Source organism: Pollachius pollachius, assembly GCF_949987615.1.
Source record: "Pollachius pollachius genome assembly, chromosome: 11".
NCBI lineage: Eukaryota > Metazoa > Chordata > Actinopteri > Gadiformes > Gadidae > Pollachius > Pollachius pollachius.
The window spans coordinates 11142897-11170354 of record NC_136944.1 but is presented as its reverse complement, the minus strand read 5'-3'; the positions used below and the strand labels follow the sequence as shown (position 1 = coordinate 11170354).

General features: G+C 40.1%; 2 protein-coding genes across 2 annotated transcripts in view; both read right to left on the bottom strand.

The window, feature by feature from the left end:
* pitpnc1a (phosphatidylinositol transfer protein cytoplasmic 1a) overlaps window positions 1–12578 on the bottom strand; it is a gene marked incomplete at both ends in the record, with an annotated part of 39238 nt that extends 26660 nt beyond the window's left edge. The window contains one exon of the mRNA XM_079746627.1: window positions 12531–12578. Coding sequence (XP_079602753.1) covers window positions 12531–12578 — 48 coding nt within the window. The remainder of the gene's footprint in view (window positions 1–12530) is intronic.
* Window positions 12579–17768: 5190 nt separating this feature from the next.
* cacng1b (calcium channel, voltage-dependent, gamma subunit 1b) lies at window positions 17769–24932 on the bottom strand (the record flags this gene model as incomplete). Its single annotated transcript, XM_079746628.1, has 4 exons — window positions 17769–18001; window positions 18377–18514; window positions 19415–19489; window positions 24692–24932. The coding sequence occupies 4 exons, from the start codon at window positions 24930–24932 to the stop codon at window positions 17769–17771; spliced, it is 687 nt and encodes a 228-aa protein (XP_079602754.1).
* Window positions 24933–27458: the final 2526 nt, after the last annotated feature.

Sequence of the window (27458 nt, the reverse complement as noted above, 5' to 3'; positions counted from 1 at the left end):
GATTAATAAATACATCAGATTTGATTTGATTAGCATTTTACAGACCCATACAATAGATAGGGCATTTAGTACGGTCCACCACCGTTGCTTCTCTCCCCATAAAAAGCTACTGTCAGTGTTTGATGACGTTGAGTTACCTTAGAGCATTTCCTATTATAGGCTACTGTGTAAGATGCTGTTTATAATTAATGCTGGTATCAAGAAACAATGACCCATCATCACAGCCGTTGCCGTTGGACATGGCTAAAACCTGCTTTGCACATGCCTTGCCGCATCAGAGTCAGGTAACCAACAAGTGACGCTCTTATTCCCGCTCGCTCTCCCTGCTTGACCGTGATCTAGCATCTAGGATCGATTTGCTCTTCCTTGGGTCCCCGGATGTTAACAGTGAATTTCATACATTGAATTGCTGAATTTGGCGGGTTGAATTTGGGAACGTTGAAAACATTTAAGTCAAATTCTTTAATGTTGAATATTTGATTTTGAATTTTTTATAATAAAAAAAAAATAAAGGTGAAAATGATTTGTTGAAAATGGAATGAGTTAAAGTCAGAGGCAAAAAATCCAGATACGTTATTTCAATGCATAAATATTCAGTGCTTAAAATTCAATGGCTTTTTATTTTCAAAATCCGATGAGACAGACTTACTTCCATACCACTGGCCACCCTTGTCACTTATTTCAACTTGTCATTGACTTAGAATGAATGATGGTGTTTTTTTTGTGTGTTTTTCTTTTGCATCACGTAGCTAAGGACTAATGACAATAAGAACATGCTTTAAGAGAGAGAGAGAGCGAGAGAGAGAGAAAAACTGAATATCTATTTGGACTTAAACATGAAAACAATTTACAAGTTTGATTTGGGCTTACATATACTTTTTTCTGAATATGAATGTGTGCCTGTGAGTGTGTGCAAGCATGCATGTTGTTCATGCTTGTATCGGTATGTCTGTAATGTATGTATGTCAATGTGTGTGTGCGTACATGCGTGCGTGCGTGCGTGTGTGTGTGTGTGTGTGTGTGTGTGTGTATGACTTGTGTTTGTGTGTGTGTGTGTGTGTGTGTGTGTGTGTGTTAAAGTAGATAAGCAGTCCAGGGGACTGTTGATGGGGAAATGCAGTGTGTTGACAGCAAACTGGGGGTATGCAGCTGGTGCAAGTCATAAATTACATAGCAGCGTGTGTACGTGTATGCATATGTGTGTAGCTAAAAAGCATAGAGTTGTGCCTTGCAGTATGTGTGTGTGTGTGTGTGTGTGTGTGTGTGTGTGTGTGTGCGTGCGTGTACGTGTGCGTGTGTGGCTGCCATGTAGGTGTGTTTCCAGTTCTCACATCTGTGCTGATGCAGCGTAACAGAGTGGATGTGAGGCACTTTATGAGCTTCTCCACATACATTCCAGCTCTCATCTTATGATTCTCTGCATTAGCTAATAAAGAGCATACCATATCACAATTACATGACCTAATGACTGCTAGATATCCACAGCAAATATATTTAATAACATCTGCAATGCAGGTAGATACATATTGTCGGGATAGTTTTCTCTCAGTCCGATTTTACACCAAACTTCGTGCTTATCTACGCAATAACCTACCAAGCTAATATTAAGTCCTACTTTAATAACGTCTGGAAAAAGTATATAATAAGCTATGAAGGCTGCTCCTCTGTATAAGGGGAGGCTCACACTCTCCCCTCTCTCCCTTGCCCGTATCCCATCGCAACGGAAACCGTGGGGATGGTGCAGCAAGGCTTATGTAACTTCAGGTCAACATGGATCACTACGGTGTGTTGCTGGTTCCTCTGTTGCTGGGAGCACCGTGTGGGGTCCAGTGGAGCGAGAACATGCACTCTCTCACACACACACACACACACACACACACACACCAAACACACACACACACACACACACACTTGGACAAGTGTACATATCTTTTTGGATGAAAGGGATGTACTTGTAAGTAAAATGTCCTTTCATAAATAATTTTATTTGCCAAGCTTGAGAGAGGAGGCAGAAATTGTAATGAAATTAAATGTCTGACCACTGCAATGCTACTTGATGAATTGTAATCCCATTAGGGTTGGGCACTTTGTGTGTTTGACAAAAAATATATAACTAATAAAGAAATACAAATAAATACATGCATACACACACATGCACACACATGGACACCACATGCATACACACACACACTGTCTCTCACACAAACACTCGGTTAAGGCTTGATAAACCCTGATAGAGAAAGAATCTGGGAGAGATTTGAAAAGGGTTGAGTTGTATTATAGGGGACAATTATAAGCAGGAATAAGCAGCTTGATGCAAAACGAGAGGCATTGAGACAAAAAAAATAGATGGATTGTGAAACAGTAAATAGAAAAAGAATACAGAAAGAGTTAGATAAAGATATATACTCCTAATATAAGCGAACAAACAAAGTTAATACGGTTAATATGTCAGGAGAGGGTGAAGCTGAAGGAGAGGAGGAAGGTTCCAGTTATCTTCTGCTTGCCACAGGGAAGATGGACAGCAAACCAGGCGGCTCTTGAACCATCAATAATATGGAAGGATTGATTAGGACTCCCCCTGCCCTCCCTCTTTCTCTCCGCTTTCTCCAATTTGCCTCTCTCTCTTTCTGTCTCCTACACCCATCTCACCTCTTTATCTGCTCTCCCCCAAGACACAACCACACACACAAACAAACACAAGCATGCGCACGTACAAACACTCATTCAGGACACACGCCCACATGAACGCACACACGCCAAACACAGGCCATCAACACCATTTCATCTCATGATGTCATATGCTCTTTCATATAGATTTCTCTCCTCAAACCTTTTCTTGGTCGAGCATCCACTATGAAATATCACTCTCTATCTCTGTATTTTCCACACACTCCCCCTCTTCCCTCCGTCTGACCCTCTTCAAATCTCTCCCACTCTGGTGGTGAAACAGGGTTTGAAGCCCTGTTCTGTGAGCCATCCCTTACAAAACTATATAGTGTGTTAAAGGAACCCTTCTCTGTGTTGAATCCCACTCCCTCCCATTCGCTCTTTATGCTGCCCTCTCCCCATATCTTAATACCCCACCTCTATTTTCCTCTCTCTCTCTCTCTCTCTTTCTCTCTCTCTCTCTCTCTCTCTCTCTCTCTCTCTCTCTCTCTCTATCTCTCTCACACACACACACACAAACCTCCCCAACCTCTTTCTCTCTCTCTGTATCTATCCTCCTCTCTTTTTCTTACTTTCTTATCCACCCCCACCCTCCCTCCCTGTCTCGTTCTTTCTTTCTCTCTATCCATCCCACTTTATTTCTCTTTTTCTCTTCTCCCTCTATCTCTTCTATGTTGACATTAAGCCTGTGTCCACAGAGTTACACGGTTTGAGTGTCATCTCAGAGTATTTGTCATAAAAGTAGTGACGAGTGCTTACAGGGGAAACACTGCATAGAGTTATTATCTCCCACAATAATAAATGAAGTCGATTGTGATGACCAATAATTCGCTATGTTGAAACCATATGCCTCTGCTACATATTGTCGAGTATAAGGAATAAGTCTTCTTGATTTGGACCTCAGCTTTTTCCCTCGCGTGTGTCTTTGTAGTTAATCATTGGTTAAAAGCAAATGCTAAGCCAACAAACTCCAACAACTCGGCTGAATCACATAATCGTATTAGGTGAGTGCTGCATGCAGCGCTCAACTACCTTTCTTCTTAGGCTTCATGTTTACATTATTTACTACATTTAGACTTTTGAAATCTGTTCAAATCTTTTCAGTCGATTCAACATTTCTTTACGTTTAAACTATGTGGCTTTATTAAAACATGTTTTCAAGCTCACTTTGCACTACAGCACTCACCGCATTTTCTGCAGGAGATGCATTTTTACTAGATTTTTTACGGCTCTCGCCAGCAGATTAATCCGTTTAACCAATCACATTTGAGTATCTCTATCATAGTCACCATGGACACATTACAAGTTGAAGGACATGGCAGAGGTAACCGCCTACAATATTTACATTTCTCAACAGTGTTCTTAGTGCATCCATAGTGGTAAACTACAATCATAGACCTATAATTATCGCTATCTGATATATTGATTATTCTTCCCGATAGCAGCCGGGGCTACAAGCCAATGTTCACTGCGGAACATGAATAAAGGTGGCTTTTGATACAATGAAGCTGTTTACTTGTATTACAACAGTTTCGTTTTGGATGCTTACTTTCTATGAAAAAGTGCCTATTTTAGTTATTGATCAGGAACTAACATCTCCAAATCACACCCACTTATCATAATCCCCTTATCCGCATACAACCATTCGCTCCACTAACACTTTCTTCGCAACAAATTATAGGTCAGATTGCTGTTATTCTGAGGGTGAATGTCTTTTGAAAATCCAATATCTATTCAACAAAAAAACTGAACACTTTGAAATTACACTGCTTTTGAGTTTTGTGATTCTTTAATTGCACCACGAGAATAATGCTATGCTTTAATAGATTTAACTTTCAGTTTTGAAGTCGGTACATTCCTGGGGGGTTGTCCTTATTGTAAAATAATGCCTGCATACATGCACAAACTTTATGGAATGAGGTAAGCTATATCTACATCCAGATAAACACACACAAGCAGCATTCACATTTTTTACGATAAAAAACATGTAATTCATATGTCATGAGCATAGACTGCATACTTGCAAAACACTTGACGAATGTTTGTATCATACAAAAACATATCTTTTATATAATATGTATTATATTACAGAGGAGATGGGTGAGGGCTGGTCCAAGTGGTTAGTTTGAGATTACCGTTATTCATAAAAGGCGAAGCATCCTCATCACATTAAGCAAAAAATCATAGCGCTAACAGAATGGCAGCTAGCGCTATGCTCATCACAGGTCATTCACGCCGATGTATAGAAGGTAATCTCATTACATGTGATGAGCGGAGGTGGTGACATTTGGAAAGGGACAGGTTCATTGGTTGCCTCTTCATTCATCACAATGACCGTTATTTAAAGTTAGACTTTAACCGTCAGACAGCTGGATTAAACTGAAACTATGTTCTGCGGTACATTCGATAGTCACATATATATTGTATAATATTGTTTGATATAAAAAATAACCACAATCATTATAATATTTCGGTCATAAAAAGTCGGTTTTTCGCTAAATATGTATATCGACAATATGTAAGAAGGAAATATGTGAATAGGTATGTGTATGAAAGAAGAACATAGTTTTCATGGCAACTAACCAATCCCCCATAAACTAATATTATTTTGGCAATTTGGATCACCGTTGTCATTTGTTAACACCCACCAATGTGGTTGTTGGTGGGTATTAACAAACGACAGCATTTTAATTGGGACATTTCAGACAACGGTGATTCCAAATTGCCAAAATAATAATAGTTTATGTTTAATCCATTGACCATATGTATATGTATCTGTGACCCACCTTTTGAGGTCAAAATGAACACACTCATTCAAGCTCCATTGTTGGACTCCACCGACACTTTCTTGTTTGTATCTTAATAGACACACACACACACACACACACACACACACACACACACACACACACACACACACACACACACACCAAACACACAAATAATGCATATGTATGCACATGCAGGTTTGCACTTGTGTGCTGGGCACACCCACACCCACAAACATATTGAATGTTCATTAGTGGCTCTCAGTCGTTTAATCAAGCTAGCAAGGGCCACTTGTTGCAGGGAGGCTGTCTGTGTGTGTTTGGAGACCACAGCCTCTGATACTGGACTGGTGATAGCACAATAATGACCCACCAGGTGAGACATGATAATCAACTGGAGTGTGTAAAAGAGAGTAATAATTAGAGAAAGAGAAAAAATAATAAGCTAAAGAGAGAAAGAATGAAAAAAAAGATTTATGGAAGAATGGATGGATGGGTACATGGATAATGGATGGGTACATGCATCATGGATGGATTGGTACATGGATCATGGATGGATGGATTTGGATCATGGATAAATTAATGGCTGGCAGGATAGATGGTTCGATCAATGACTGATAGACAAAGTCCAGCATAGCCCGATGGATAAATAAATGAGTGTGTTTATGTGTGAAGTGATGGCTGAAAAGAAACACTGCCACAATAATTCTGAACGATACTTTGGAGGAGGTGGCCGAGCTTCCATTCTCGATGGCGAACGCTAGGGCCAACTCACCACTTTCCCTCAAAAATAATGCAATTAATTTTTGTAAATTAACCCTTAACAACCCTTAACTTACCCTTAACATACACTGAGTATTGTGTCAGATGATTCTGACACTCTCTGTGAAGCACATATGAAGTTAACGTCACAGTGATGGCGACCAGCTAAGTATTTTCACTGTACAGTAAGTCTTCCATTTTTGTTTTCCCTTGTTAGTCGTCACTATCTGTTTCCAGTTTGTGAGAAATCTCACCTGCCTTGGCATTTGTGGGATTAGTTTAGTTTTTTGTTTGCCTGATTTTCTGTTTAGCTCTGCAAATATTTTTGGATTAAAGACCAGCTCTTTTGTATAAACCCAATGCATCAGCATTTGGTTCCTAACTCGGAACTATTACAAACACAAAATGTGATATAGCGCGAGGAGGAAAAACATAAATGTTAGTGGTTTCCAAATAACTGTTCGGGTCCATTTTAAGTTGCTGTCTTTTAAATAAAGGAAAATCTCTCTTAATTCGTCTTTATCTATTCATGTTATGAACTTAAAACTAACCACACCATCAGCGAATGAACATGAGGGTGATTTACGGTTGTTTATGATTCATGATTTTTACGGTTGTTTATGATTTCAAGTTTTTTCTGGCAAACAAATTCTAGAGGGCCCAGAGTTATTGACATAACATTATGGCCTTCATATATCAATATCTAGCAGGGGGCATATGGAGCAAATAGGAAAGGGAAACAGCAAATACAGAGAGATCCAGATAATAATTAATGTGACGCTTTTGTCAGCAAGTGACAGAGAAAAGATTTAACAAAGCAAAAGTATGACTTTTAATACAAAAAGAGGAGTAATTCAGGTCACATTTAAATTTAAACCACATTTACACATGCTTTCTTTCTCTCTCTCTCTCTCTCTCTCTCTCTCTCTCTCTTACACACACACTCACACACACACACTAGAGAAAAACAATTTATCATCAAAGAGAATTCTAATCAGATGTGGGCAGCTGGGGTTCCTATGGAAACCGGTGACATTATAGCCTGCCAATTTTTATTTATGCCCTGTCCGTGTTCACACAACTGAACACAGGCATTCAAGTGCGTGAGTTAATTGTTGTCCTCTTTTTGCATGCTCCAGTTGATTATTATTTTCATTTTCTATTTCACCTGGTGGGTCCTTATTGTTTTCTCCCCATTCCAGCATCCGAGGCTGTGATCTCGCTGTGGTCTTCAAATGCACACATTCAGCCTCAATGCAACAATTGGCCCTCTCTGGCTTGGTTAAGCCTTGAGAGTCACTACTGAATTTCAAATTTGTTTGTGTGTATGTGTGTGTGTGTGTGAGTGTGTGTGTGTGTGTGTGTGTGTGTGTGTGTGTATGTGTGTATGTTTATCTGTCTGTGATGTGCATGTTTGTATCATTGTGTTAATGTGTGTCTGTGTGTGCACGTGCATGTGTGTGCATGTGTCTGTGTGCGCATCTATAAACCCCTTGAACTCACAGTACTAAAAGTAGAATTAAGTACCTTTCTATCCATCTATCCAGCTATCATCATCACACCCATGTAAACCCCAAACAAGTGCTCTTTGAGCAGATCTAAACAATAACCTCTCCACAGACAGCCACCCATCTACATGGTTTTATCTTTGTAAAGACATAAATTTCTCTTTGGAAGTGATTTATCTGATCTATATATAAAGGTACTATAAGGTTAATGGGCAGCATGGGAGCCGCCATAGAGAGCTCCACACACTTTAATTGGCACCTGCCGATATCTGGATGGAGTGTTGATTGTTTTTTTGTGGAGAAACTCGGTAGAATCAAATGGGCTCCTCAGTTGGAGTTCCTCAGCTGCTTGCTGTGCATATGTGTGCACAAGAGAGTGAGAGAGCAAGGGAGAGAGAGAAGAGAAAAACCTAGACAGCAGCCAGCACAGGTTTCAGTAGAGGTAATTGGTAATTTTGAGACTGAAACATTCACAAAGAGAGAGAGAGAAGGAGGGCGAGAGAGAAGGAGGGCGAGAGAGAGAGGGGGCTCGACTGCAGCATCTGCGGCCCAGGTTTAGCAAGAAGAAATTTGACATTTTGAGTAATAAAAACATTCTCTTAGATGTAGAGAGAGAGAGAGAGAGAGATTTTATTTATTATTCCCCATTTATTTGAATGTATGGATACTGCACAAGTCACTATTCATGTTGTTTATCTCTCATATTAATACCATCATATCTGTCAATGCTTTGTCAATATTGCTTCTCATTATATATATATATGAATGTGAGTGATTTAATTTATAGAAGTAAAGCTTCATTGGCCCGAGTATGAGGAATATGACACAATATGACTCAATTTTCTCTATGCCACTATTTTTCCTTTTCTCTTTGGGTTCTTATGTTTTTGTGTATTATGTTTAATTGTATTCTTATTTATTATAATGATATAATACATTTATTCATATAATTTATCCTCCTGAACTTTGAACTGTTTTATGAATATTATAATTAGATTGAGTGTCCAGAGGAAACATGAATACAAAGTGACAAAAAGCTGATAAAACATTAAAAGACAAGCCATGTGACTCATGCTCATGTGATTAAATCTCCAATCCCTGTATGTCAAGTCATAAATGTACCTACAACAGCCTGCAATGCTTTATCAACACAACCTGATCACATTACAGCAGTGGATTGGCCAGCTGTATCCCCTACCCATAATGCATCACTCCCGATACTTGTCCCATTTATGCAGCTAATACATGCATGACAAGAGGCCCCTGTTTCTATTTTTGTTGCTGTTTTGGACCAGATCATGGACTCGATATATAATGACGGTCTGGATGGGAAAAGGGAAGGCAGAGGAAGATGAAGTTAAAATGATGAAGGAGTTGACTAAGTGATGAAGAATGTTTTTGTTGAGGCGCACATACACACACATGGGTAAAGAAAGATACTGATATTACACACATAAAGAAGAGTTAAAAAAGGTGCATCCTTCTGGTGTTGTTGAATTGTTTTTAATAAATTCAGGCTATACACTGATCAATGCTTTTTATTAAAAAAAGTAATTCTCCCCTATATCTAGTATGCGACTGCCACTGTAAATAACTTTAATAAATAAATTAAGCATACAAAACATGAACAACCGAAATAAAAACTGTTTAATGTAACCCTGGTAAACTATAGATTTAACTAACAAAATCTGTGCCCAAGAGACATGTTTTGCTTTGTGTCTCCATAACAGTCAATAATCCATAGAGGAACGGTACCCTTGTATGTTTGACACAGAGAACAAAGCCTTTCTCTGTAAAGTCTGATGTTCCAGCTCTTACTATTTAATAACTGTGTCTGGTAAAAGGGCAAACACAAAGCAGAGACTGGGGAACAGCTTTTGCAGGAAAACTATTTTGAGTTCCACAGAGAACTACAGTTTCAGTGACTGGAGGCGATGGTGTTTAAACAATGCAGCTTTAGCCAGATGATGGAATGCATCTCACTGTGGGATAGCTTATTTTACTAAATTGCAGGGACCGTGCAGAGGGACTGTGGGTGTGTGAGACATATGGCAGCCACACAAGAACTTAAGACACCCATGCTTTAGCACCACATATACTTGTTGAAAATGTTTTTTTGGGATTATTTCACGCTCTGAGCAAACTCTTGTCAATTTAGGATATCACTGTATTCAAACTGTAATTTTGAGTACCAAACTCTCTGAGACTTTTAAGAGATTAAATGTGTTACTCAATGCAATGATGGTGTTTTAAGATGCAATGCAGGGGTTGTTGGTTTTAAAGCCTTAGTTGTATTTAACCTGTTTAGATTGATTAAGAGGGGGGGGGGGGGGGGGGGTACAAACAGGAAGGAAGGCATGAGATTACCCAGCATGCCCTGAGTCTACATCGTATAACTGTCCAGATCATTAACTATTGACTTTACTGTTGATTTAAAGAATGGGTAGGAGTTTAGCAACAAATAAGTAAAAAGTACTTAAAATAAACTCAATCTTAAAATGGGAAATCCTACTTGTGTCAGTGGTGTAGCGGGAAATAAATAGAGAGAGAGAGAAAGAGAGAGAGAGAGAGAGAGAGAGAGAGAACAGGAGGTAAATGTGTTCGGTAAAGGGCTGTGCACATTTGATTCCACCAGACTGAGTGAAGTTTTTCACATCTTTGAGTACCAGGCCTCTCCTCCCTGGGCTGAATGTAATGGTGGCCCCCTGCCGATCTCAGCAGTAATCATAAGTGCAACTACTACAACAGCCCTCAACCCCCCTAGAGCACAACTGGGAGCTATACCTAACGGCACACACACACACACACACACACACACTATATTTTATTCTTTTTTAAAAGAGAGTGTCTGATTGGACTGTTATCTGGACCTGTACTAGAGTCCAGATAGATACCTGACCTAGAGTTCAATTTATAGAAAAATAGTAAGAGTAAAAACAGATCAGCCATTTTTATTGAATTTAGGTTAGATTCAGATGCGTTTCTACTGCTTCATATAGTCATATATTTGTTTAAATTTGTTGATACATTTGTTAAAAACATAAACTGTATTTTACTGGAAGGCAAAAGTATCAATAAAGCACGCTACAGGATTCATGGATAAACCTTGGAGAATGAATATCGTTATTTTTTGTGGTACATAGCAGAGCAATTTTAGTAATCCTCTCCTTTCAGAAACTGCCCACTAAGCCACCATTACGCCCATGTTATTGTATTCCTTGACAGAAATAAAGTGTTGAAGACGCAACTTTAAGATGTTTCATGTCTTGGTAAAAAGAATAAATAACCTTCCAAGAGACCTGCAGACAACATCAGTAGTACATTGATGAAACCAACTTTCATCAACTTAATGATCTCGACGCATATCAGAGAGTTTTTACAGTGTTTTTACATCAGTTGGGTGTTTTAATCACACGCAGAGAGAAGATGCACGCACATACAAACACACACAAACATACACACACTTCCATATCTGACATCATTAGCTACTATTCAACAGCTAATTGCCAAGGCCAATAAGCCTAAAGACAGGAAATAAAACATTCTGAAACCATGAATCCCTACCACTACCACTATTTGTGAGCAATGCTCCACACAAATGCACCAATCAAGCAATAAACAAGAACAATATGCATGCTTTGGTCAGAGCGCTGTTCTCATCATCAAAGATTTCCATTCACATGATCAGTGGTCTCAATAATGACATGAATTACCCGCCCGTCCAGGTCCTCACAAATAATAGCTAACACTAGCAGTGTGCTAAATGCGAGGGAGTGAGAGAATTACTGCATTGACATTACATAGGCCTATTACATAACACAAGTTCTACATGAACTATATTTGGGCAGTTAAACCTGGACAATAATAAATATTAATAAGAAATGCTAAATTACTTTTGTTGGAGCCTATTTGCGTTTTACGCATTTTAAAATTATTTAATTTGCTGTGCCTTTTTTGCTGCTATTTCACAAAGCAAATTTCAAACGCATGTTGCATTGTTTTTCATCTGTATTTGTCCCCGAATGTAATAAGTGTGTGTGTGTGTGTGTGTGTGTGTGTGTGTGTGTGTGTGTGTGTGTGTGGGTGTGTGCGTGTGTGTGTGCACGTGCGTGCTTTTCAAAAAAATGCTGTCAAGAAAATGGTAAGTGGCCTATAGGATGTGTAAGCTGAAAACACTTTGCTAACTAAGCCTCCAAATGTGGGAGAGAAAGGCATTGCGTGAGTGAGCGAGTGGATGAAGGATACATGTTTGTGTATGCGTATTAGAACTGCGAGTGCCGCCATAGACACATGTCATAACAAAAAAATCACAGGAATAGATAATAGTAATTTACATTGTCTATACCACTGTGTTGTAACGTCCCATTTTTCGGCAAATCAATACGCTAGTAAACAGTAATACGGAACACGTCTATGTGCAATTTGCACACTTATTTTAAAGTGGACCTTTGTTCTCTTACTGCGGACTGTGTTTGAATCTCATACGAATCTCGTGAGGTACGTACACGTTTTTCGTGTTTCAACACCTCGAGGTAAACAATACCACTACACCTTAGTACTTCTGCAGATCACATACATCCGTGAGGTTGACGCATGCGGTGTAATAGTTCAATGCTGCACTTCTTATTTTTTTAGTTAATGGCTTTACTGTTGACTGAAGCTTTTGGCGTGATATGATAAACACATCACGATACGTTATCGTGTAGGTTAAGGATGCAGACCCAAGTAAACGACCTCTCCAGAGTAAATTAGTAAATTAATGAAACGAAGACATAATGGGGGGGGGGGGGGGGTGGGGGGGGGGATAAAGATCGTAACGTACCTCCTCCACTGTAAGTGGCATACAGATGCGGTATTCTTTCATCAACATACTCCTCGTGCAGTAGTTCTGCTCCTTCAAAATAGCGAAAGTGGCGTTTTTGGAGTGGAGTTCACTTTCAGATTTAGCGACGGTCCAAAGATCCAGTGTCCGGGTTGTCTGTCACAGCCAGCAGGGGCCACCTGGTATTTCAAAAAATATGTTGACTTTCTACCCAAACGGCCAGCAGTAGCTCTAGAAAATGTTCCGCCTGGCCCACTCGAGTGAAAACGCGCTATTTCGTTGCCGCGAGACAAATGAATAGGTTAGCCTAATCAAACATACACAAGGGCAGCCAAAGTAAACAAGATAGGACAGGTCGTCGTGTAAAGTGTTCCGGATTTGTTTGTGCTCAATAAATGGTAGGCTACCCGATGTGGAAGTTTGGCAGAATCACAACACACACTGGTTAGTCCACACGTATCCCGTGTTTTATCAAAGCTGAAACGAATGTCCCTCGCAGCATTGCAACGGTTTCGTCCCCAGGACGAATTAACTATCCGCTCGTCCAGTTGTGTTCCACATGAATGCTAAACTTTACGATTTTGAAGTCGAAATCAACGGCTCATCCTTCTCCCAACGTCCCACCGTCTCCCGCTCTGTGTTGTATCTCGTGACTCGTCTCGAGAGTTGTTGTGTGAAGTGATGTTCCTTATCTATCCCCTCGACCGCGAGGCGCAGCACGCGCTCACATCGTTTTGTTGGGTATTTCTATTCATAGCCCGGGGATAACCGTTGTTCCTTGACCCTGGCAGTATCTCATGAAACCCAATAATAAACCGTTGGAAAATACTTTGAGAGTGTAAACAACACACCTGGTGGCGTAAATCGGTATAGTGACATGAATATTGGACATTATTGTTATTTTGGCAACGTTATAGGCTTATATCGCACGCTTATATAATTGTAGGATGTACGACTACACTTAGGCTAAACGTATTTAATGATAGTTGTTATAGCTTCCGAGCATCCAGAGCAGGTCGTTTGTCTCTTTATGGTAGGAAGCTAGGCCTACTCGTCACCAAAAACGATTTCGCTTTTTTGACATCCAAGTGTGTGAAACTGGGTTGCGTTGCTAAACAAGGTCGCTGACCATGGTTCTGAAGTCGCGTTATGTGGAAGGCATGTTCCCTCATTGCAGGAAATGCGCCGTTTTACTAAAATATATTAGCATGACATCATAATTCAATGAATCACGTTTGTATTGTTCATGGTTGTCTTTCATATTGTTTTGGTGAACAGACACGGTGAGCGGCGGAGGTAAACAATGGACTCTAACATGCAGTATGGCTTTTCCAACGCTAGATGTCAGAGGTGATCTGCTCAGTGGCAGCAGGAAAGATCACGCGCCCGAAGGTCAGCAAAGGTTAGCCATCTTTATAGAAAATATGCACTTTATTTATAGAAAATACATGGTTCAGTAGGCCTACAATGGTAAAAGCTCATATGATAGGCTACGCCTTTAATGTTTGATTCTGAAATAAGAACCTACATTTTATAACTGTGGGATTAGAGGTAGTGAAATTCGAAATAGCTAAATATCTCATTGTGTTGCAGCATTACATAAATGGCCTTCTGACCTTTTCATGATTTATTAATTACTTTTACATCGTTCGAGTAATACCAGAATACAGACAAACTCGCATAATAAAAATGAACAACTTTTAACCAATTGTTGGGAAATAAGTTGAATATACAGACACGATTTGCGAAGTATATGTCCACTAGAGGGAGCAATATACTATGCAAATGGTGTGTGGAGAATTAAAGGGCTGATATTATGCTTTTTTTTTCTCTGACTTTCAGCATCATTCAAAAACATTCTGTTTTGTATCATGTCGCTTTAAGGCCCGCCTCCCGAGTAGTTGGCCGGTGTCAACAGGATGTGCCTCGACTGGACTTAAACCATAATAACATTTTTATGACATCAACATTTGTTTGTTGACATTGCAAAAAACAAAACTTGGATCGAATGAGCTCAAGTGCTCCAAACAAACGCGACTGTTCTTCGATAACCCTGTGTTGATGTCTCTTTCTCTCTCCCCGACCCTCTCTTGATGTAACCATGGTAACTGTCGGCTCGTTCAGAAAGGTGAGCCATTGATCTGTAATTAGGGAATTGAAAATCAAGATGATAAAACTTGGGTAGTGCGTTTTGTCTCAGCAACTTCTCTTGTTACCCACAGTAACCAGACTTGCCGGTTGTTCATATGTGTGTATAGTATGCATGACCTGACACGTTGAAACTGTGACTCTGTAGCCCACCTCCTTACTCCTGCCTTCAGGCGAAATAGAGGGAGTGGGAGAGAGATAGGAAGAGAGCAAAAGAGAGACTAGCTGAGATAGAGTGAGAGAGGGAACACACACACACACACACACACACACACACACACACACACACACACACACACACACACACACTCTCTCTCTCTCTCTCTCTCTCTCTCACTCTCTCAACCAGTCCCTCTGTCTCTCTCATTGAGTCTCTATCTCTATCGGCCTCTATCTCTCTCTCTCTAACACACACACACACGCACGTGCACACGCAGGCATGCCAAAAAGGCAAAAATGCCCCCGAAATGTATTATATAAAGTGCCCTCAACTTTCGAGACTACAACACACCCACATATATATATATTCATTGACATCAAAACAATTATAAATTATAAATGATCTACTCAGACAATTTACCAAAGAAAACATAATTTCACTGTGGTTTTATCAATATAATGCAATTCATTTTAGGTCCGGCCAAAGCCGTTCAGCTGCAGAGCAGAAACATAAAAAGACTTAATAACTGCTTACAGTGCAGCTTTCTATTTGAGCTGTGTTTGTGTGTGTGTGTTTGTGTGTGTGTGTGTGTGTATGTGTGTGTGTGTGTGTGTGTGTGTGCGTGTGTGTGTGTGTGTGTGTGTTTGCGCGCATTGGTACACACTCTGGTCCTCTGCAATTTGCTTAGGCTCAGCTGGTTAGATGCATGGAGTCTTGTGATTATTGAGGACTAAATTACAGTGGGCCACAGAAGAATCTGAGCGGTTAAGTTCAGCTGTGTGTTTGCCCAGTAATCTCACTTTAGAGTGGAGATCAACTCCTATATCAATGCATGTTGTTAAAGGTTATACGTTTAAGGTACATAGGGGAGAGTGGGGTAAGATGAGCCAATTTTTACTCATGTTGTCCTCTAGGCAAGGAAAAATAAGACAGAAGTAAAATGAGAACATCTACTATTATTTTAGGATGTCCTCTGTCAATACAAATGATAACAAAGCATCTATGACATAGGGCTGTGAAAATATGACAACAATTCTCAAATAAAAGTGGTGTTGTGTCTCAACTTAGCGTAGGGGTAAGTTGAGCCATCTGGGGGTAAATTGCAATTTACTTTTTCAAGTTGAATGCATTTTCCTTTTCCAGATAGTCTTATATTTGCTTAAGGTAACTTTAAACAATATTAAACCTGTCAATATATATATTTTTTGCCACTTTGAATCTCTGATGGATTTTCACCCTTGACATCAGTGGCTACTCTCTCCATCTCCTTTCTCTCTCTTTCTTGAGAGAGAGAGCATTTCTAGATTTTCTAAAATGTTTAAAATGTGAATAACCAAATCAATAATACTACATTGTAGCATTGTAATAATAATACTTTAGACTTTATACTTTATACTTTAGATACCTAATTTAACTTCAGTGCATCATGGTTGGGTAAGTTGAATGACTGGCCCAACTTAACCCACAGCATGTGGGTCACTTTGCCCCACAGCCACGATTTTGGAAAAAACTACCTAGTTTAACAATTCAGGCTAGTCTTTGGCTAAACTTTTCCCATGGTTTTATACAATGGCAAATCACCAACATGTATTACATATATTTTTACGTGTGGATCAATTTGCTTTGACATAGCAGTTTTTATCTCAAAAACACACAAGCAAATAACAGTTTATTGTGAAAAAAACATGCTTGCAAGTTTACCATGCGCTTCTCTCCATCACAGCCAGATATAAATTATGGGTGCTTCCTGAATTGATTGTCAAATTACAACAAATGTGTACAGTTGCCTTAATACAGGGGTGGGTCAACTTACCCAGCTCATATTACCCCACTCTCCCCTATACAGTAAGATACCTTATACATTAACTAAGGCAGTGGGAAGAAGGAGGTTGTAGAAGAGCTCAACATATGATAAATGTTCAACAGAGGGAAAAGCAATCACTCTCCATTGTGTTGCTGCTGAAAGGGAAATAATGCATTCAAGAACATGCGCCTAACAGTTTTTTTTATTATATATAATATTTATTTTGCATCATATATATAGAAAGATGATGCAATTTGCATTAAAACTCAGTTCTATTTTCCAACCTTCATTTCACTTAAAAAGAGTAATCTCGAAATCGATATCGTTAAACCAGCTTTTAAATAGTGTAAATAATTAAAAGTTATCTTAAAAAAGAATTATAAGATGGAATAAAGCTGTAACACTTTTACTACAAATCTTTTTAGCATCCTGCAAAATACTATAAAGCTCTTGTCATTATGTACCTATTCTATACATACTACTGATATAAAATAGCTTCTAAAGGGTATTTGATTTAATTTTAACATACTATTATTATGGTCTAGATTCTAGAATATTGTACATTAATATACATGTATGTTAACAGGTAACAATAAAAAAAACACTTTCTTAACCTGAAATCTTTCTAAAGAAAGTTTGATAAAACTTTTCAAGTAAAAAATAATGGTGTTTACTTTTATAAGATACTGCGTTAGGCTGAATCATGCAGAACTCAAAATGTGCTATAATTAGAATTTAGTTATTTTTAGGTGTGTAGACTAACTGTACTGTACAACTCTGACTTGGTTAAACTGGGTTTACAGATCAATAGAATTAGGTTGGCCTACAACCTGTGATATGCAGATTATCCCCCAAAATTGACACAAAAACACAAAAATCGTTGTTACGCCCTGTCTGTCTAATGCCCCTCCACCTCACACCTAAAGCAACAAAACAATTTGTTTTGATCCAACGTTATTCAATAAAACGCTGTCGTTTTATAGGGTAAAAAGATGATTTAAATTAGGTTGATAAACAAATACACCTAAAGGGACAAAACTCAACCGCTCATTTCAATTTGTATCGATCCTTTTCCAGTCCCGGTCCTTTCTTCCCCGCGGGTCCTAGCCGCCTAGAGCCTAGCTGTCTAGTCCAGAGTGTCCGGCTCCGCGTCCATGCATGTCTCCCAGGGGTTACGCGGCATGTGCGGCATGGAAATAAGGAGCAGCGCCACGCCGCTGAGGATGAGCAGGGTGAAGGAGGCGCAGGCGCAGGCAAACGACCAGGAGTAGTAGTACTCAAACCAGATTGTCTCGTCGCTGTCGATCATGCGTTTCACAGACTGCCGCATCACTTCCACTGAGATGATGATGCAGAGGCCTGGGGCAACACACAGATAACCAGTAAGGCAGGTCAGTGGCATGTAAGTCTCACATATGCAACTTTGTCGTTTCACTTTATTTCCGTTTCATATATTGTTTCGACCAATCATTTTGCTTGAGGCAGGGATCGGCCAGTGCAGAATTGGCCAACACAAACTCGGCAAGCACTAGAAAAGTGTAAATAAGTGCCTACAAAGGTTTCAAATAAACGCCCTACCACTGTAGAAATACATGGATCACAATGTGGTTCCCTAGTAGTTTATACCCATACAACAGATTTTTGTATGCAAGGAAAACATGAATTATACCTCTTTCATCTATTACTCTGCAAACCACACCAGTTAATCCTACACCTATCTTGCAATGGGCTGACCTGCAAATGCAAAGAACATTCCGGCAGGTCTCAGCAGGTAGTCTCTGCCCTTGCCGAAGGAAAAGATGACACACAGGGTGCCCAGTGTCATGAACACCAGGCTGAAGATAGCGATGGCAGCCGCAGAGATGTTGTACTCTGAGGGAGATTATGGAGAGACAAGTAGAGGGAAGAGAGAGGAGACAGACGGAAAGGATGGAAAGACAAGGAGAGGGAAGAGAGGCGATAGAAGGAGATGTTGGAAAGACAATGGATCGGAGAGAAAACATTGTGAGAGGGTGGGGGAAGAGAGGAGAAGAGGAAGGTGAGAAAAGACAGTGAAGAAACCTTAATGAAGAAACTAAATCTTTCCAGGTTTCGAGGTATACTGAATTGATTTACCAGATCAATTTAAAGTAAATGATCCCTTGGAGCAGCCGCAGTAGAACGAACCACAACACAACACTTCATTCATTGATTTCTAGTTATTGATTGGGTGTTTATTAACGGGCAGTAGCAGTGCCAGTTCAGATACGAGAGGGGCCTTCTCCCTGCCACTCAAAGTCATAGTCTAATAATTAAACATTGTCAGTCAATTGGATTCCCCTGAGATTCAAACTGCCATTCAGAATACCACTGATTGCTTTCTCATTAATATTCAGCAAACTGTGGGTTCATGCTGGATAAATAATAATATATATAATATTATATATATACATAACAAATAATTGTGTGTGTGTGTCTGCATGCGTGCATTTGTGTGTTTGTGTGTCCACAAGTGTCGCTGGCTGAAGTATATAGAGGGAAGGGACTCCGTGATTGGAGATCAGAATATATGGAATGAATAGAGAACGTGGGGATGGCAATCATTGTCTATGTTATTGTTTGACTGTGTGTGTGTGTGTGTGTGTGTGTGTGTGTGTGTGTGTGTGTGTATGTGTGTGTGAGACAATGTAACTCTAAAGCAGCCTATTGGAGGTTTTGACCACCAAGGCATGTTCTCTGGATGAGTTTGAACAGAGAAGACAGGTGGGGGGGGGGGGTAGAAGGCAGTCTTACCTTTCTGGGTCTTCACTTCAAATAGTTCTGCCTCTTCCCCCGATGTGAAGTGCTTGAAGTATGAACAGTTTTTGTCTATAAGGGTTGTAAGTCAGGGGGAAATAATCACAGAAAAGGGAGAGAGGTGGAGAGATACGGAGAGAGAGAGGGGGAGAGCCAGTAGAGACAGGGGGAGAGGGTGAAACAGTGATACTGCCAGTGAGTGTAAAAGGCAGGTGTCTCTTTGCTACCATACAGCCAGCAGCGCTGTTAACTCAACCAGCCACCAGCATCACTGTGTTACATGCTAGAGACAGTTTTCTGGGGGAAAATAGAGAACATTAGCTGAACATTACCATTGACAGGCTAGCTAGATCTGCTATGAGGAATTATAATATATATTTATACAACATGAATGCTCTAATTAAAAATAAGAATCCAACATTAACAATGGTTTGTGGATTTACTCCATTGTGAAATTAAAGTAACGCAAGCATTTTAAGAATCGAACCATCTCTGACCTCTCCTTATCCTTATATAAGCAGTTTCAAGCCACACCCGACATTAAGGGGGGTTTCCTCTACTAAACGTAGTGTTGTTGGATTGCTCTTTTTTTATTTTTCTACAGTCATTCAATTTACTTAATCTTTGAAATAAACTTTGTGCAGTCATATCCTAAAAGACTTTGGTATTTCTTGCTGTCAACTAGAAGACAGCGAGGAATTGACAGAAGTAGAGTAGGAATAGAAGATTGAGGGGGTCAGTTATCTCCTCCTCCTTCTCCTCCTCCAACCATTGGTTCCTTCTCTTTCTATACAGGTATCTCTGTGAGTCCACGTGTGTCTCTATGGGTGTGTACAGTATGTGTGCGTGTGTGTGCAAGCACATGTTTGTGTATGCATGTGCATATGTCAATCTATGTATGTATGTGTGTTAGTGTGTCTGAGTGAATGTGTGTGTGTGTGTGTGTGTGTGTTTTTGTCTGTAAGTGTGCAAGCGTGTGTGTGTGTTTAAAGCGGAGCTGTTTGATACCCGGGATGAGAATCACCAAAGAGGTAACCTAGCAACAGGCTGCCGCTGGTCTTTACTGGTTTTATCAATTTGCTGATGTAAATGCAGAGGGTGTGTGTATGTGTTTGTGTATGCGTGTGCGTGAGATAATAATTATTGCAATTGCTGTTTAGCATTAGAGTTGGTTTTAGATATTCTTCAGATTGGTATATTTCTGTATGTATGGTCTACTCTTGGGAATAATACTTAGATGAATCAAAAAACGCTAGTGGAATTTATTAATATAGAACAATATAACCATTGCTTTTGTCCCCATTTATTGTATTGATTTATTTACTCTCATGTTTTTATTCCAACATGTAACTTCCTTAATGACATAGTTAGATTTAAGAAAAAATATAAACATTTAAAAGTATTAAGCAACACAAGTTATATCCTGGGAGGAAGAAGGTGTGGCACAAACATGGGTGAAGGAAGATTAAACCATCTAGACTCTAGAAAGCTGCCTAGCCATTAACTGCACTTGAAAAATCAGAGATGATGATTATTATGCTGATGATTTTGAGCATTTGCTACATAGTCATTTTGTATTTTTCAGCTCTTCTCAAAAGCAACTTACAGGGATCAGATATTCAGATACATTTAGCAGGTTATGGAGAATACTAATACTGATGATGATGAGGATGATGATGTTGGTGATAAAAACAAATATAATGTATTTATGTAGCTCTCTTTATTAATATCATCTCGTAAATAATACAGTGACAAGCAAACATTTCTAACGTAGAACCATATCGGCTAGATAATAATTTGAATTTATAACGTTTAGAAATGATTTGGGTTCTCACATCTCAGTGCTAAAATGTTTGGGTGACTCTGCGAGACAAAAAGAGAGGGGTTTGTGGCTTTGTTTGATGAACCTTGCGTGTGTGGCTAATGGCGAGACTCGTCCAAGGTTGTAACAGCTGTCTCATTAATTAAAACCACTGCTTTATGCCTGTTGAAATCCACCAAATTCCTCCTATTTTCATCCCTTTCTCTTTTAACACATTCAACAGTACCTTCCCTTCGCTCTGTGTTCCTTCTCTCTCTATTTCTTAAGCCGCTCCTACCATGTCTCTCACCTATTTCTGCTTTAATCCATTCACCACTCAAACAACCTCCTCTTTTCATTCTTAAGGATAAACAAGCCAGAATAGTGGCCATCTGACCATCAGTCGTACAGCAGATGATCATAATGTGATTATCGCCATCTTGGCTTCTTATTGGGATGGGTCAAAAGGTTGGCAGTTGTGGTGATGTTTAAAAAGGTAGGTGTCAAGGGAAACAAGGGTTGAAGAAGACTGTGATCATTTGAATACTCCCCACACATACAGGGTCAGTTTGAATGGGATGCCTGCAATCTGTTGTCAGACAGAAAACACAGGGCAGAAAATCTTTTTGTATGTCTGCGTGTGTGTGTGTGTCCTTAAACTGTGTTCATAGGAAAAATTCATTGCGTAACTTTCTTTTCAAAAGTTGGATTTTTTTTTTATAAAAGTACTCCCAAACAAAAAATATCTTGATCCAGCCATGTGCTGTAAAAACCTATTGGGTTATCTAAATGATATATCAGTGCTTGGATAGCAATGACTTCATTAACATGAATTTGCTTATTCTGTGGCTCGAACCACAGAATGGACTTGGGGTATGAATAATGATCTGCCATCAAATACAGTGCCGCCATTTGTGGGAGCTGCCTTGTAGAGGAAGGGACACGTGAGAAGGAGGGGCAGATATAGGGGCTATGGCATTTGACTCCCAGCTGAAATGTACTGTGTTTGATCCCTGATGTCCAGAGTCTACATGTAGACATCTTGAGTGAGATGCCTGACCTCTGCCTGCTCCTTTAAGAGGCTGTAGGTAAGGTGCTGTGAGTTCCAGAGTTGGATGGTTGGTTGGTAAAAAAGAAAGAAAGAAAGAAAAACTAAAGAACCCAAAATACATCCCCTCCCGCTCTGCTCCCTACCAACATACGTATCTCTGTCATCAAGAACTGTTGCATTTTAAACACCTGTGTTTAAATGCATTTAAATGCACATGCAAGATCGATTCCCTGAACAAATCGTGGAAAAGATACCCTTGAGAGTCACATGATAGAAAATAAAAAGATGTATGAATCTGTGCGCACGGTTTCCCAATCCATACCCACAGTTTCTAAAATGTATTCCGGTGAATCATTAATATATAATGAAAATAAAATGGGCCCCAGTATGGACCCTTGGGGGAATCCTAGTGGACAACCCATGTAAGCAGAACTGGCCCTGCCCACCACCACAGGTATGAGTGAAACCAATTAATAGTTTGAGCAGGAAAATTGAAACGGGACAATTTAGATAGCAGCACCTTGTGATTGACGGTGTCAAAAGCTCTCTTTAAATCTAGGAATATGGCACCAACGCATCTATTTCTATCTAGCTGACATTTGATTTTTTCCATGAACATGGCCAATGCAGTCTCGGTTGAGTGGCGTGGCCAAAACCCAAACTGCATGGGATGTAAAGGTGTTTCACTATTGCTGAGGAATTCAATGATTTGTTTAGTGATCCATTTTTCAATTATTTTGGAAGTAATAGGTAGAATGCTGATTGGTCTATAGTTATTCATGTCAGATTTATCCCCAGATTTAAATACTGGGGTGACTGAGGCCAATTTCCATGCCTTAGGGACAATTTCATTTTTTATAGATAAATTAACAAAGTGCATGATTGGGGGAGCTAAAGCCTCCTTATGTGATTTTATCAAGTTAGCATCGAGTCCATAAATATCCTTGGCTTTAGAGTTGTTCAACGCTGTTATGATATCAATAACTTCTGGTTCTGTGATTTCTTCAATGGTAATAATGGTTTGTCAAACAAACCATTATTTTTGGTTACCTTTTGTTTATCAATAAATTATGATTACTTTTGCATTTAAACCTTGGTGTGTCCCCCTATTTGTTATGGCCAAGAGCCGGGCAGTTAGTATCCTAGTGCTTATAAGCAGTGTTGTGCCTGAACGCGTTCATTGAACGATAGTTCATGAACTAGTTCACATTTTGGGCGAACGTGAACTGAACGTACTGTATTACTGCCTGATGAACGTTACTGTGAACTCGTTCATTCTGGTGTCTGTGAACGGCACGCTCACTCGGTTTATCTTCGTTCAGGGGGGTTATTTGTTTATCAACACGGCGGATGCGCTTGTGTCCACACAAACACAAACACACGAACACACTGCGGAAAGGAACTTTGGCCTTGACTCTATGAAGTCCATATTGAACCACGACATGGAGGAGAAAGGGATTGTACTCCCGGAGCTGAGCTGCCGGACTGCCGCCGAGCTCCCCCTGCCGGAGCTGCCGGACTGCCGCCGAAGCTCCCCCGCCGGAGCTGCTGGACTACAACCAGAGCTTCAGCGGCAGTCCGGCAGCAGGACTCCCTGCCAGGCAGTCACATGGCAAACTGACAAACTAGACATCTATTTTTGTATGGAATATCCCTCCTTCTCGAATGCACGAACATCTCCGCCCAGCGCTCGTCCGCTAGTCCACAAAATCTTAGCTATGCTCTGATTGGATGAGGTAGGGGAAGTGGAAGGTAATATTCAAATGTGCCCCCTTCCTCGCTCGTTTGGTAACTGTAGGCGGGGTACTTTCAGAAATGCATATGTCACTCAAAAAATCATGTACAGACTTTTTTCAAAGTTTGTATGCGTGTGGGAGCACCAAAGACCCAAAACAACACCCCAAATCCCAGGAAAAGTGTTGTTTTCATAATATGTCCCCTTTAAGGGACAAGGTTAGCTTCAGTTTTTGAGTGGGTCTGCTGTAAAAATCGGATAAATCGGTTTGTTGTTACCTATCCATAGCTAGAGCGTGCACTGCTCAGCCCGCCCCCCCTTCTGAAGTCGAAAAGAAAATCTCCCGATTGAAATGCATTGGTTTAATATTTAATGAATTAAATATTAAAATATATATATTATATATATAAATATAAGTAGACCATGTAGCTTTTATTAAATTATCATTATAATAAAAAATCTGTATCTGACCATTGAAAATCAACTTCCACCAAAATGGAAGTGTGGTTCAGGTATAACCAGACAATATTAAAATATTCATAATATAAAAACGATATAAAAAATAAATATATCCTTATATCCTCCTTATGTATCTTATTGAATCATATATATTCCTATGTATCATGTCTAAGCTTCTGTATCTGAATTCACAGCTGACGTCCTAATGTAATTGGGATGGTTCCCTACCTCCGGGTAGACTGATGGGGCCGCAGCCCTTCCACTCAGGGTCCTCCTCCACCATGAAGATGGTCTTTTTGCAGAGCCTCCAGAGGCCGAAGTAGGCAGCCTGGCAGGTGGTGTTGAGCTTCTCCACCCGCGGGCTCAGCACTGCCCAGTGGTCTGTGGATACGGCTGCCAGCATGGACCCCATGCCCACCACAGTCAGCAGGGATGTGATCTTCACCCTGGTCACCTGCTCCTCAAACATGGTGGCGTGTGTGATCTTGTTGTATAAGTGTGAAGGTGTGTATTTAAATGTTTGTGGGGGATGCGTGTGTTTGTTCCTTCTCCATGTGATTGAAGTTTAGGAGTGTTTATGTGTTTGTGTGTGTGTGTGTGTATGTGCCTGTGGGTTTTTGTGGGTTTTTGTTGGGGTGAAAAGGTCAAATGCTCGAGGTACGTGATTTTCTGTGTGTTTAAGAGGTGTGTGTGTGTGACTGTGTGTGTGTGTGTGTGTGTGTGTGTGTGTGTGTGTGTGTGTGTGTGTGTGTGTGTGTGTGTGTGTGTGTGTAGGTAAGTGTTCTCGTAGTCTTTAGAAATGACTTCTCACCGTCCAGGGTGCAGGGCCGTGATGTACAGAAGTCCAGTTGTTTGTCCCAAAAGCACTACCTCACGTCTCCTTCCTCTACTTCTTCACTCTTGTTTCTGTCGTTTCCTCTCTCTCCTCCAACTCGGTCCTGTCCTCCTGTTCTCTGCTCTTTCTTTCTCTTTCTATCTCTGCGATGTGTCTAGTGGGGTTGGTGGCAAGAGAAAATAGGCCAGAAAATAGTGCCCTAGTTTCATCTCTCTCTCTCTCTCTCTCTCTCTCTCTCTCTCTCTCTCTCTCTCTCTCTCTCTCTCTCTCTCTCTCAGTGCCTTTGGTACAGTAGAACAGAGGACACAAGACGGCGTCTTCGTCTAGAAGTGATTCTAGTCTATTTCCACACCGTGCGCTAAAGTCCATGTGCTTGACCAGGTGTCCGCAATTATACGTTTTTTAATCAATTCAATCACTCTATGACAAAAACATGTAACATATAAACACAGATAACATATGCTCATACAAAACTAAACAGGATGCTCTACTCCTATGCTGACGATCACTCATTGAATTTCCAATTTATTCAGTCAGATCCACTTTTAGTTTTTGTGTGGCTTCTGTTTGCCAAATAGGATTCTTGGGATTTTGAATAAACTCACTTATTTCTCAGCCAATCAGCCGGTTGCAACCCCTTTATCCAGAATTGAAAATGGCCTCGAACTATCAAATTAAATTCAATAAATTAATGTTTTATCTAATCTCATAAAATACAGAAATATAAACTCTCTGTGGATACACAATATATGGTAAGATTAGGAAAGGTGGTGAAATCATGTATTTAAGTCTCAAAGGCACCATCAACCTTTCCCTGTAAAATAAGTCTTTTTATAAACGACTGCGCCCCAATTTAGGCAGGGCTCTGGCCCAATTTATGCCCCCCTGACAACTCTCACACACTTTGAACACACCAAGTGGTTACATGAGAACAATGTGTGTGTGTGTGTGTGTGTGTGTGTGTGTGTGCGTGCGTGCGTGCGTGCGTGCGTGCGTGCGTGCGTGCGTGAGTGTGTGTGTGTGTGAGAAGAGTTATAGGATGATAAACCAGAACTATGGAGATTAATAATTAGTGCTTTGTTGTTGAAGACTGTTGATATAAGAATAAGAATAATCATAATATAAGCAGTCTAGGTCAGTGCATTTAGCTATAGTTTGCTATTGTGGATAGATAACATGCTAACATGATAGTCTGCCTTATTGTAAAGATGGATAGGATCATATCCATTAGTGTGAATGTCAAAATAACTCATGGATATGTGTCAAGGTGGATGTATCCTTCTGGAAGTTTCCAAAAGGAAGACGGAAGAGAGAGAGAGAGAGAGAGAGAGAGAGAGAGAGAGAGAGAGAGCGAGAGAGAGAGAGAGATATGTAATCATAAAAACATCCCTTGAGATTTGTGTGTGTGTGTGTGTGTGTCTCACTATAAAATGTGAATGCAGTCTGCTGTTCAGAAAGACATTGGCTTTCAAAATATATCTATATATTTATGTACAAATGCAGCACCTTTAAAAATCTAGCCGGATAGATTGCAAAGCCTTCCGAGGGATTTCGCTGAATTCTTTTTTTTCGGCTAATGACAGGCAGCATTACTCAAGATGAATTCATTTAGCTCTTGTTAGCCTGCAGCCATTTTTATGAGGGTGTTACTGCCACCCTTTATAACTTGACTCATGGTTCAGCGGTCAGTAACATGAAAAACACACCGAACCAGCATTACAGATTAAATAATAATTCCACTTCATTACTTATCCCGAACTCAAACAACTGAAGGATTGTTTAAAAAAACAAAAGGGTGGAGGAAGCCTGGGCCAGCCGTGCATTGGGCCGTTGAAGCCAGGACTTCCTCCTCCTAACCTACAATTCCCAGACCCTCTAACTAATAACAGACAACTGAACGACAGGCCAGCGGCCAGGAGCTGCTAAAAGTGAGGGGCGTGGGGGAACACAGGTCACGCTTTAAGTAGCGGCAGTAGTAGTAGTAGCTCCACCCCCGAATCAGGAACACCTGAGAGACAGAGAAGAGAATAAAGCAGGACGAATAAAATATTGATGTATGGATAAAATTCAGCTTTACCGTAACGAAACCAGCCAGCTTAGACATTTAAACTTGCCTGGCAATGTCCTTGCGTCTGTTCGAGATTTTTGCAGGCATTGAAA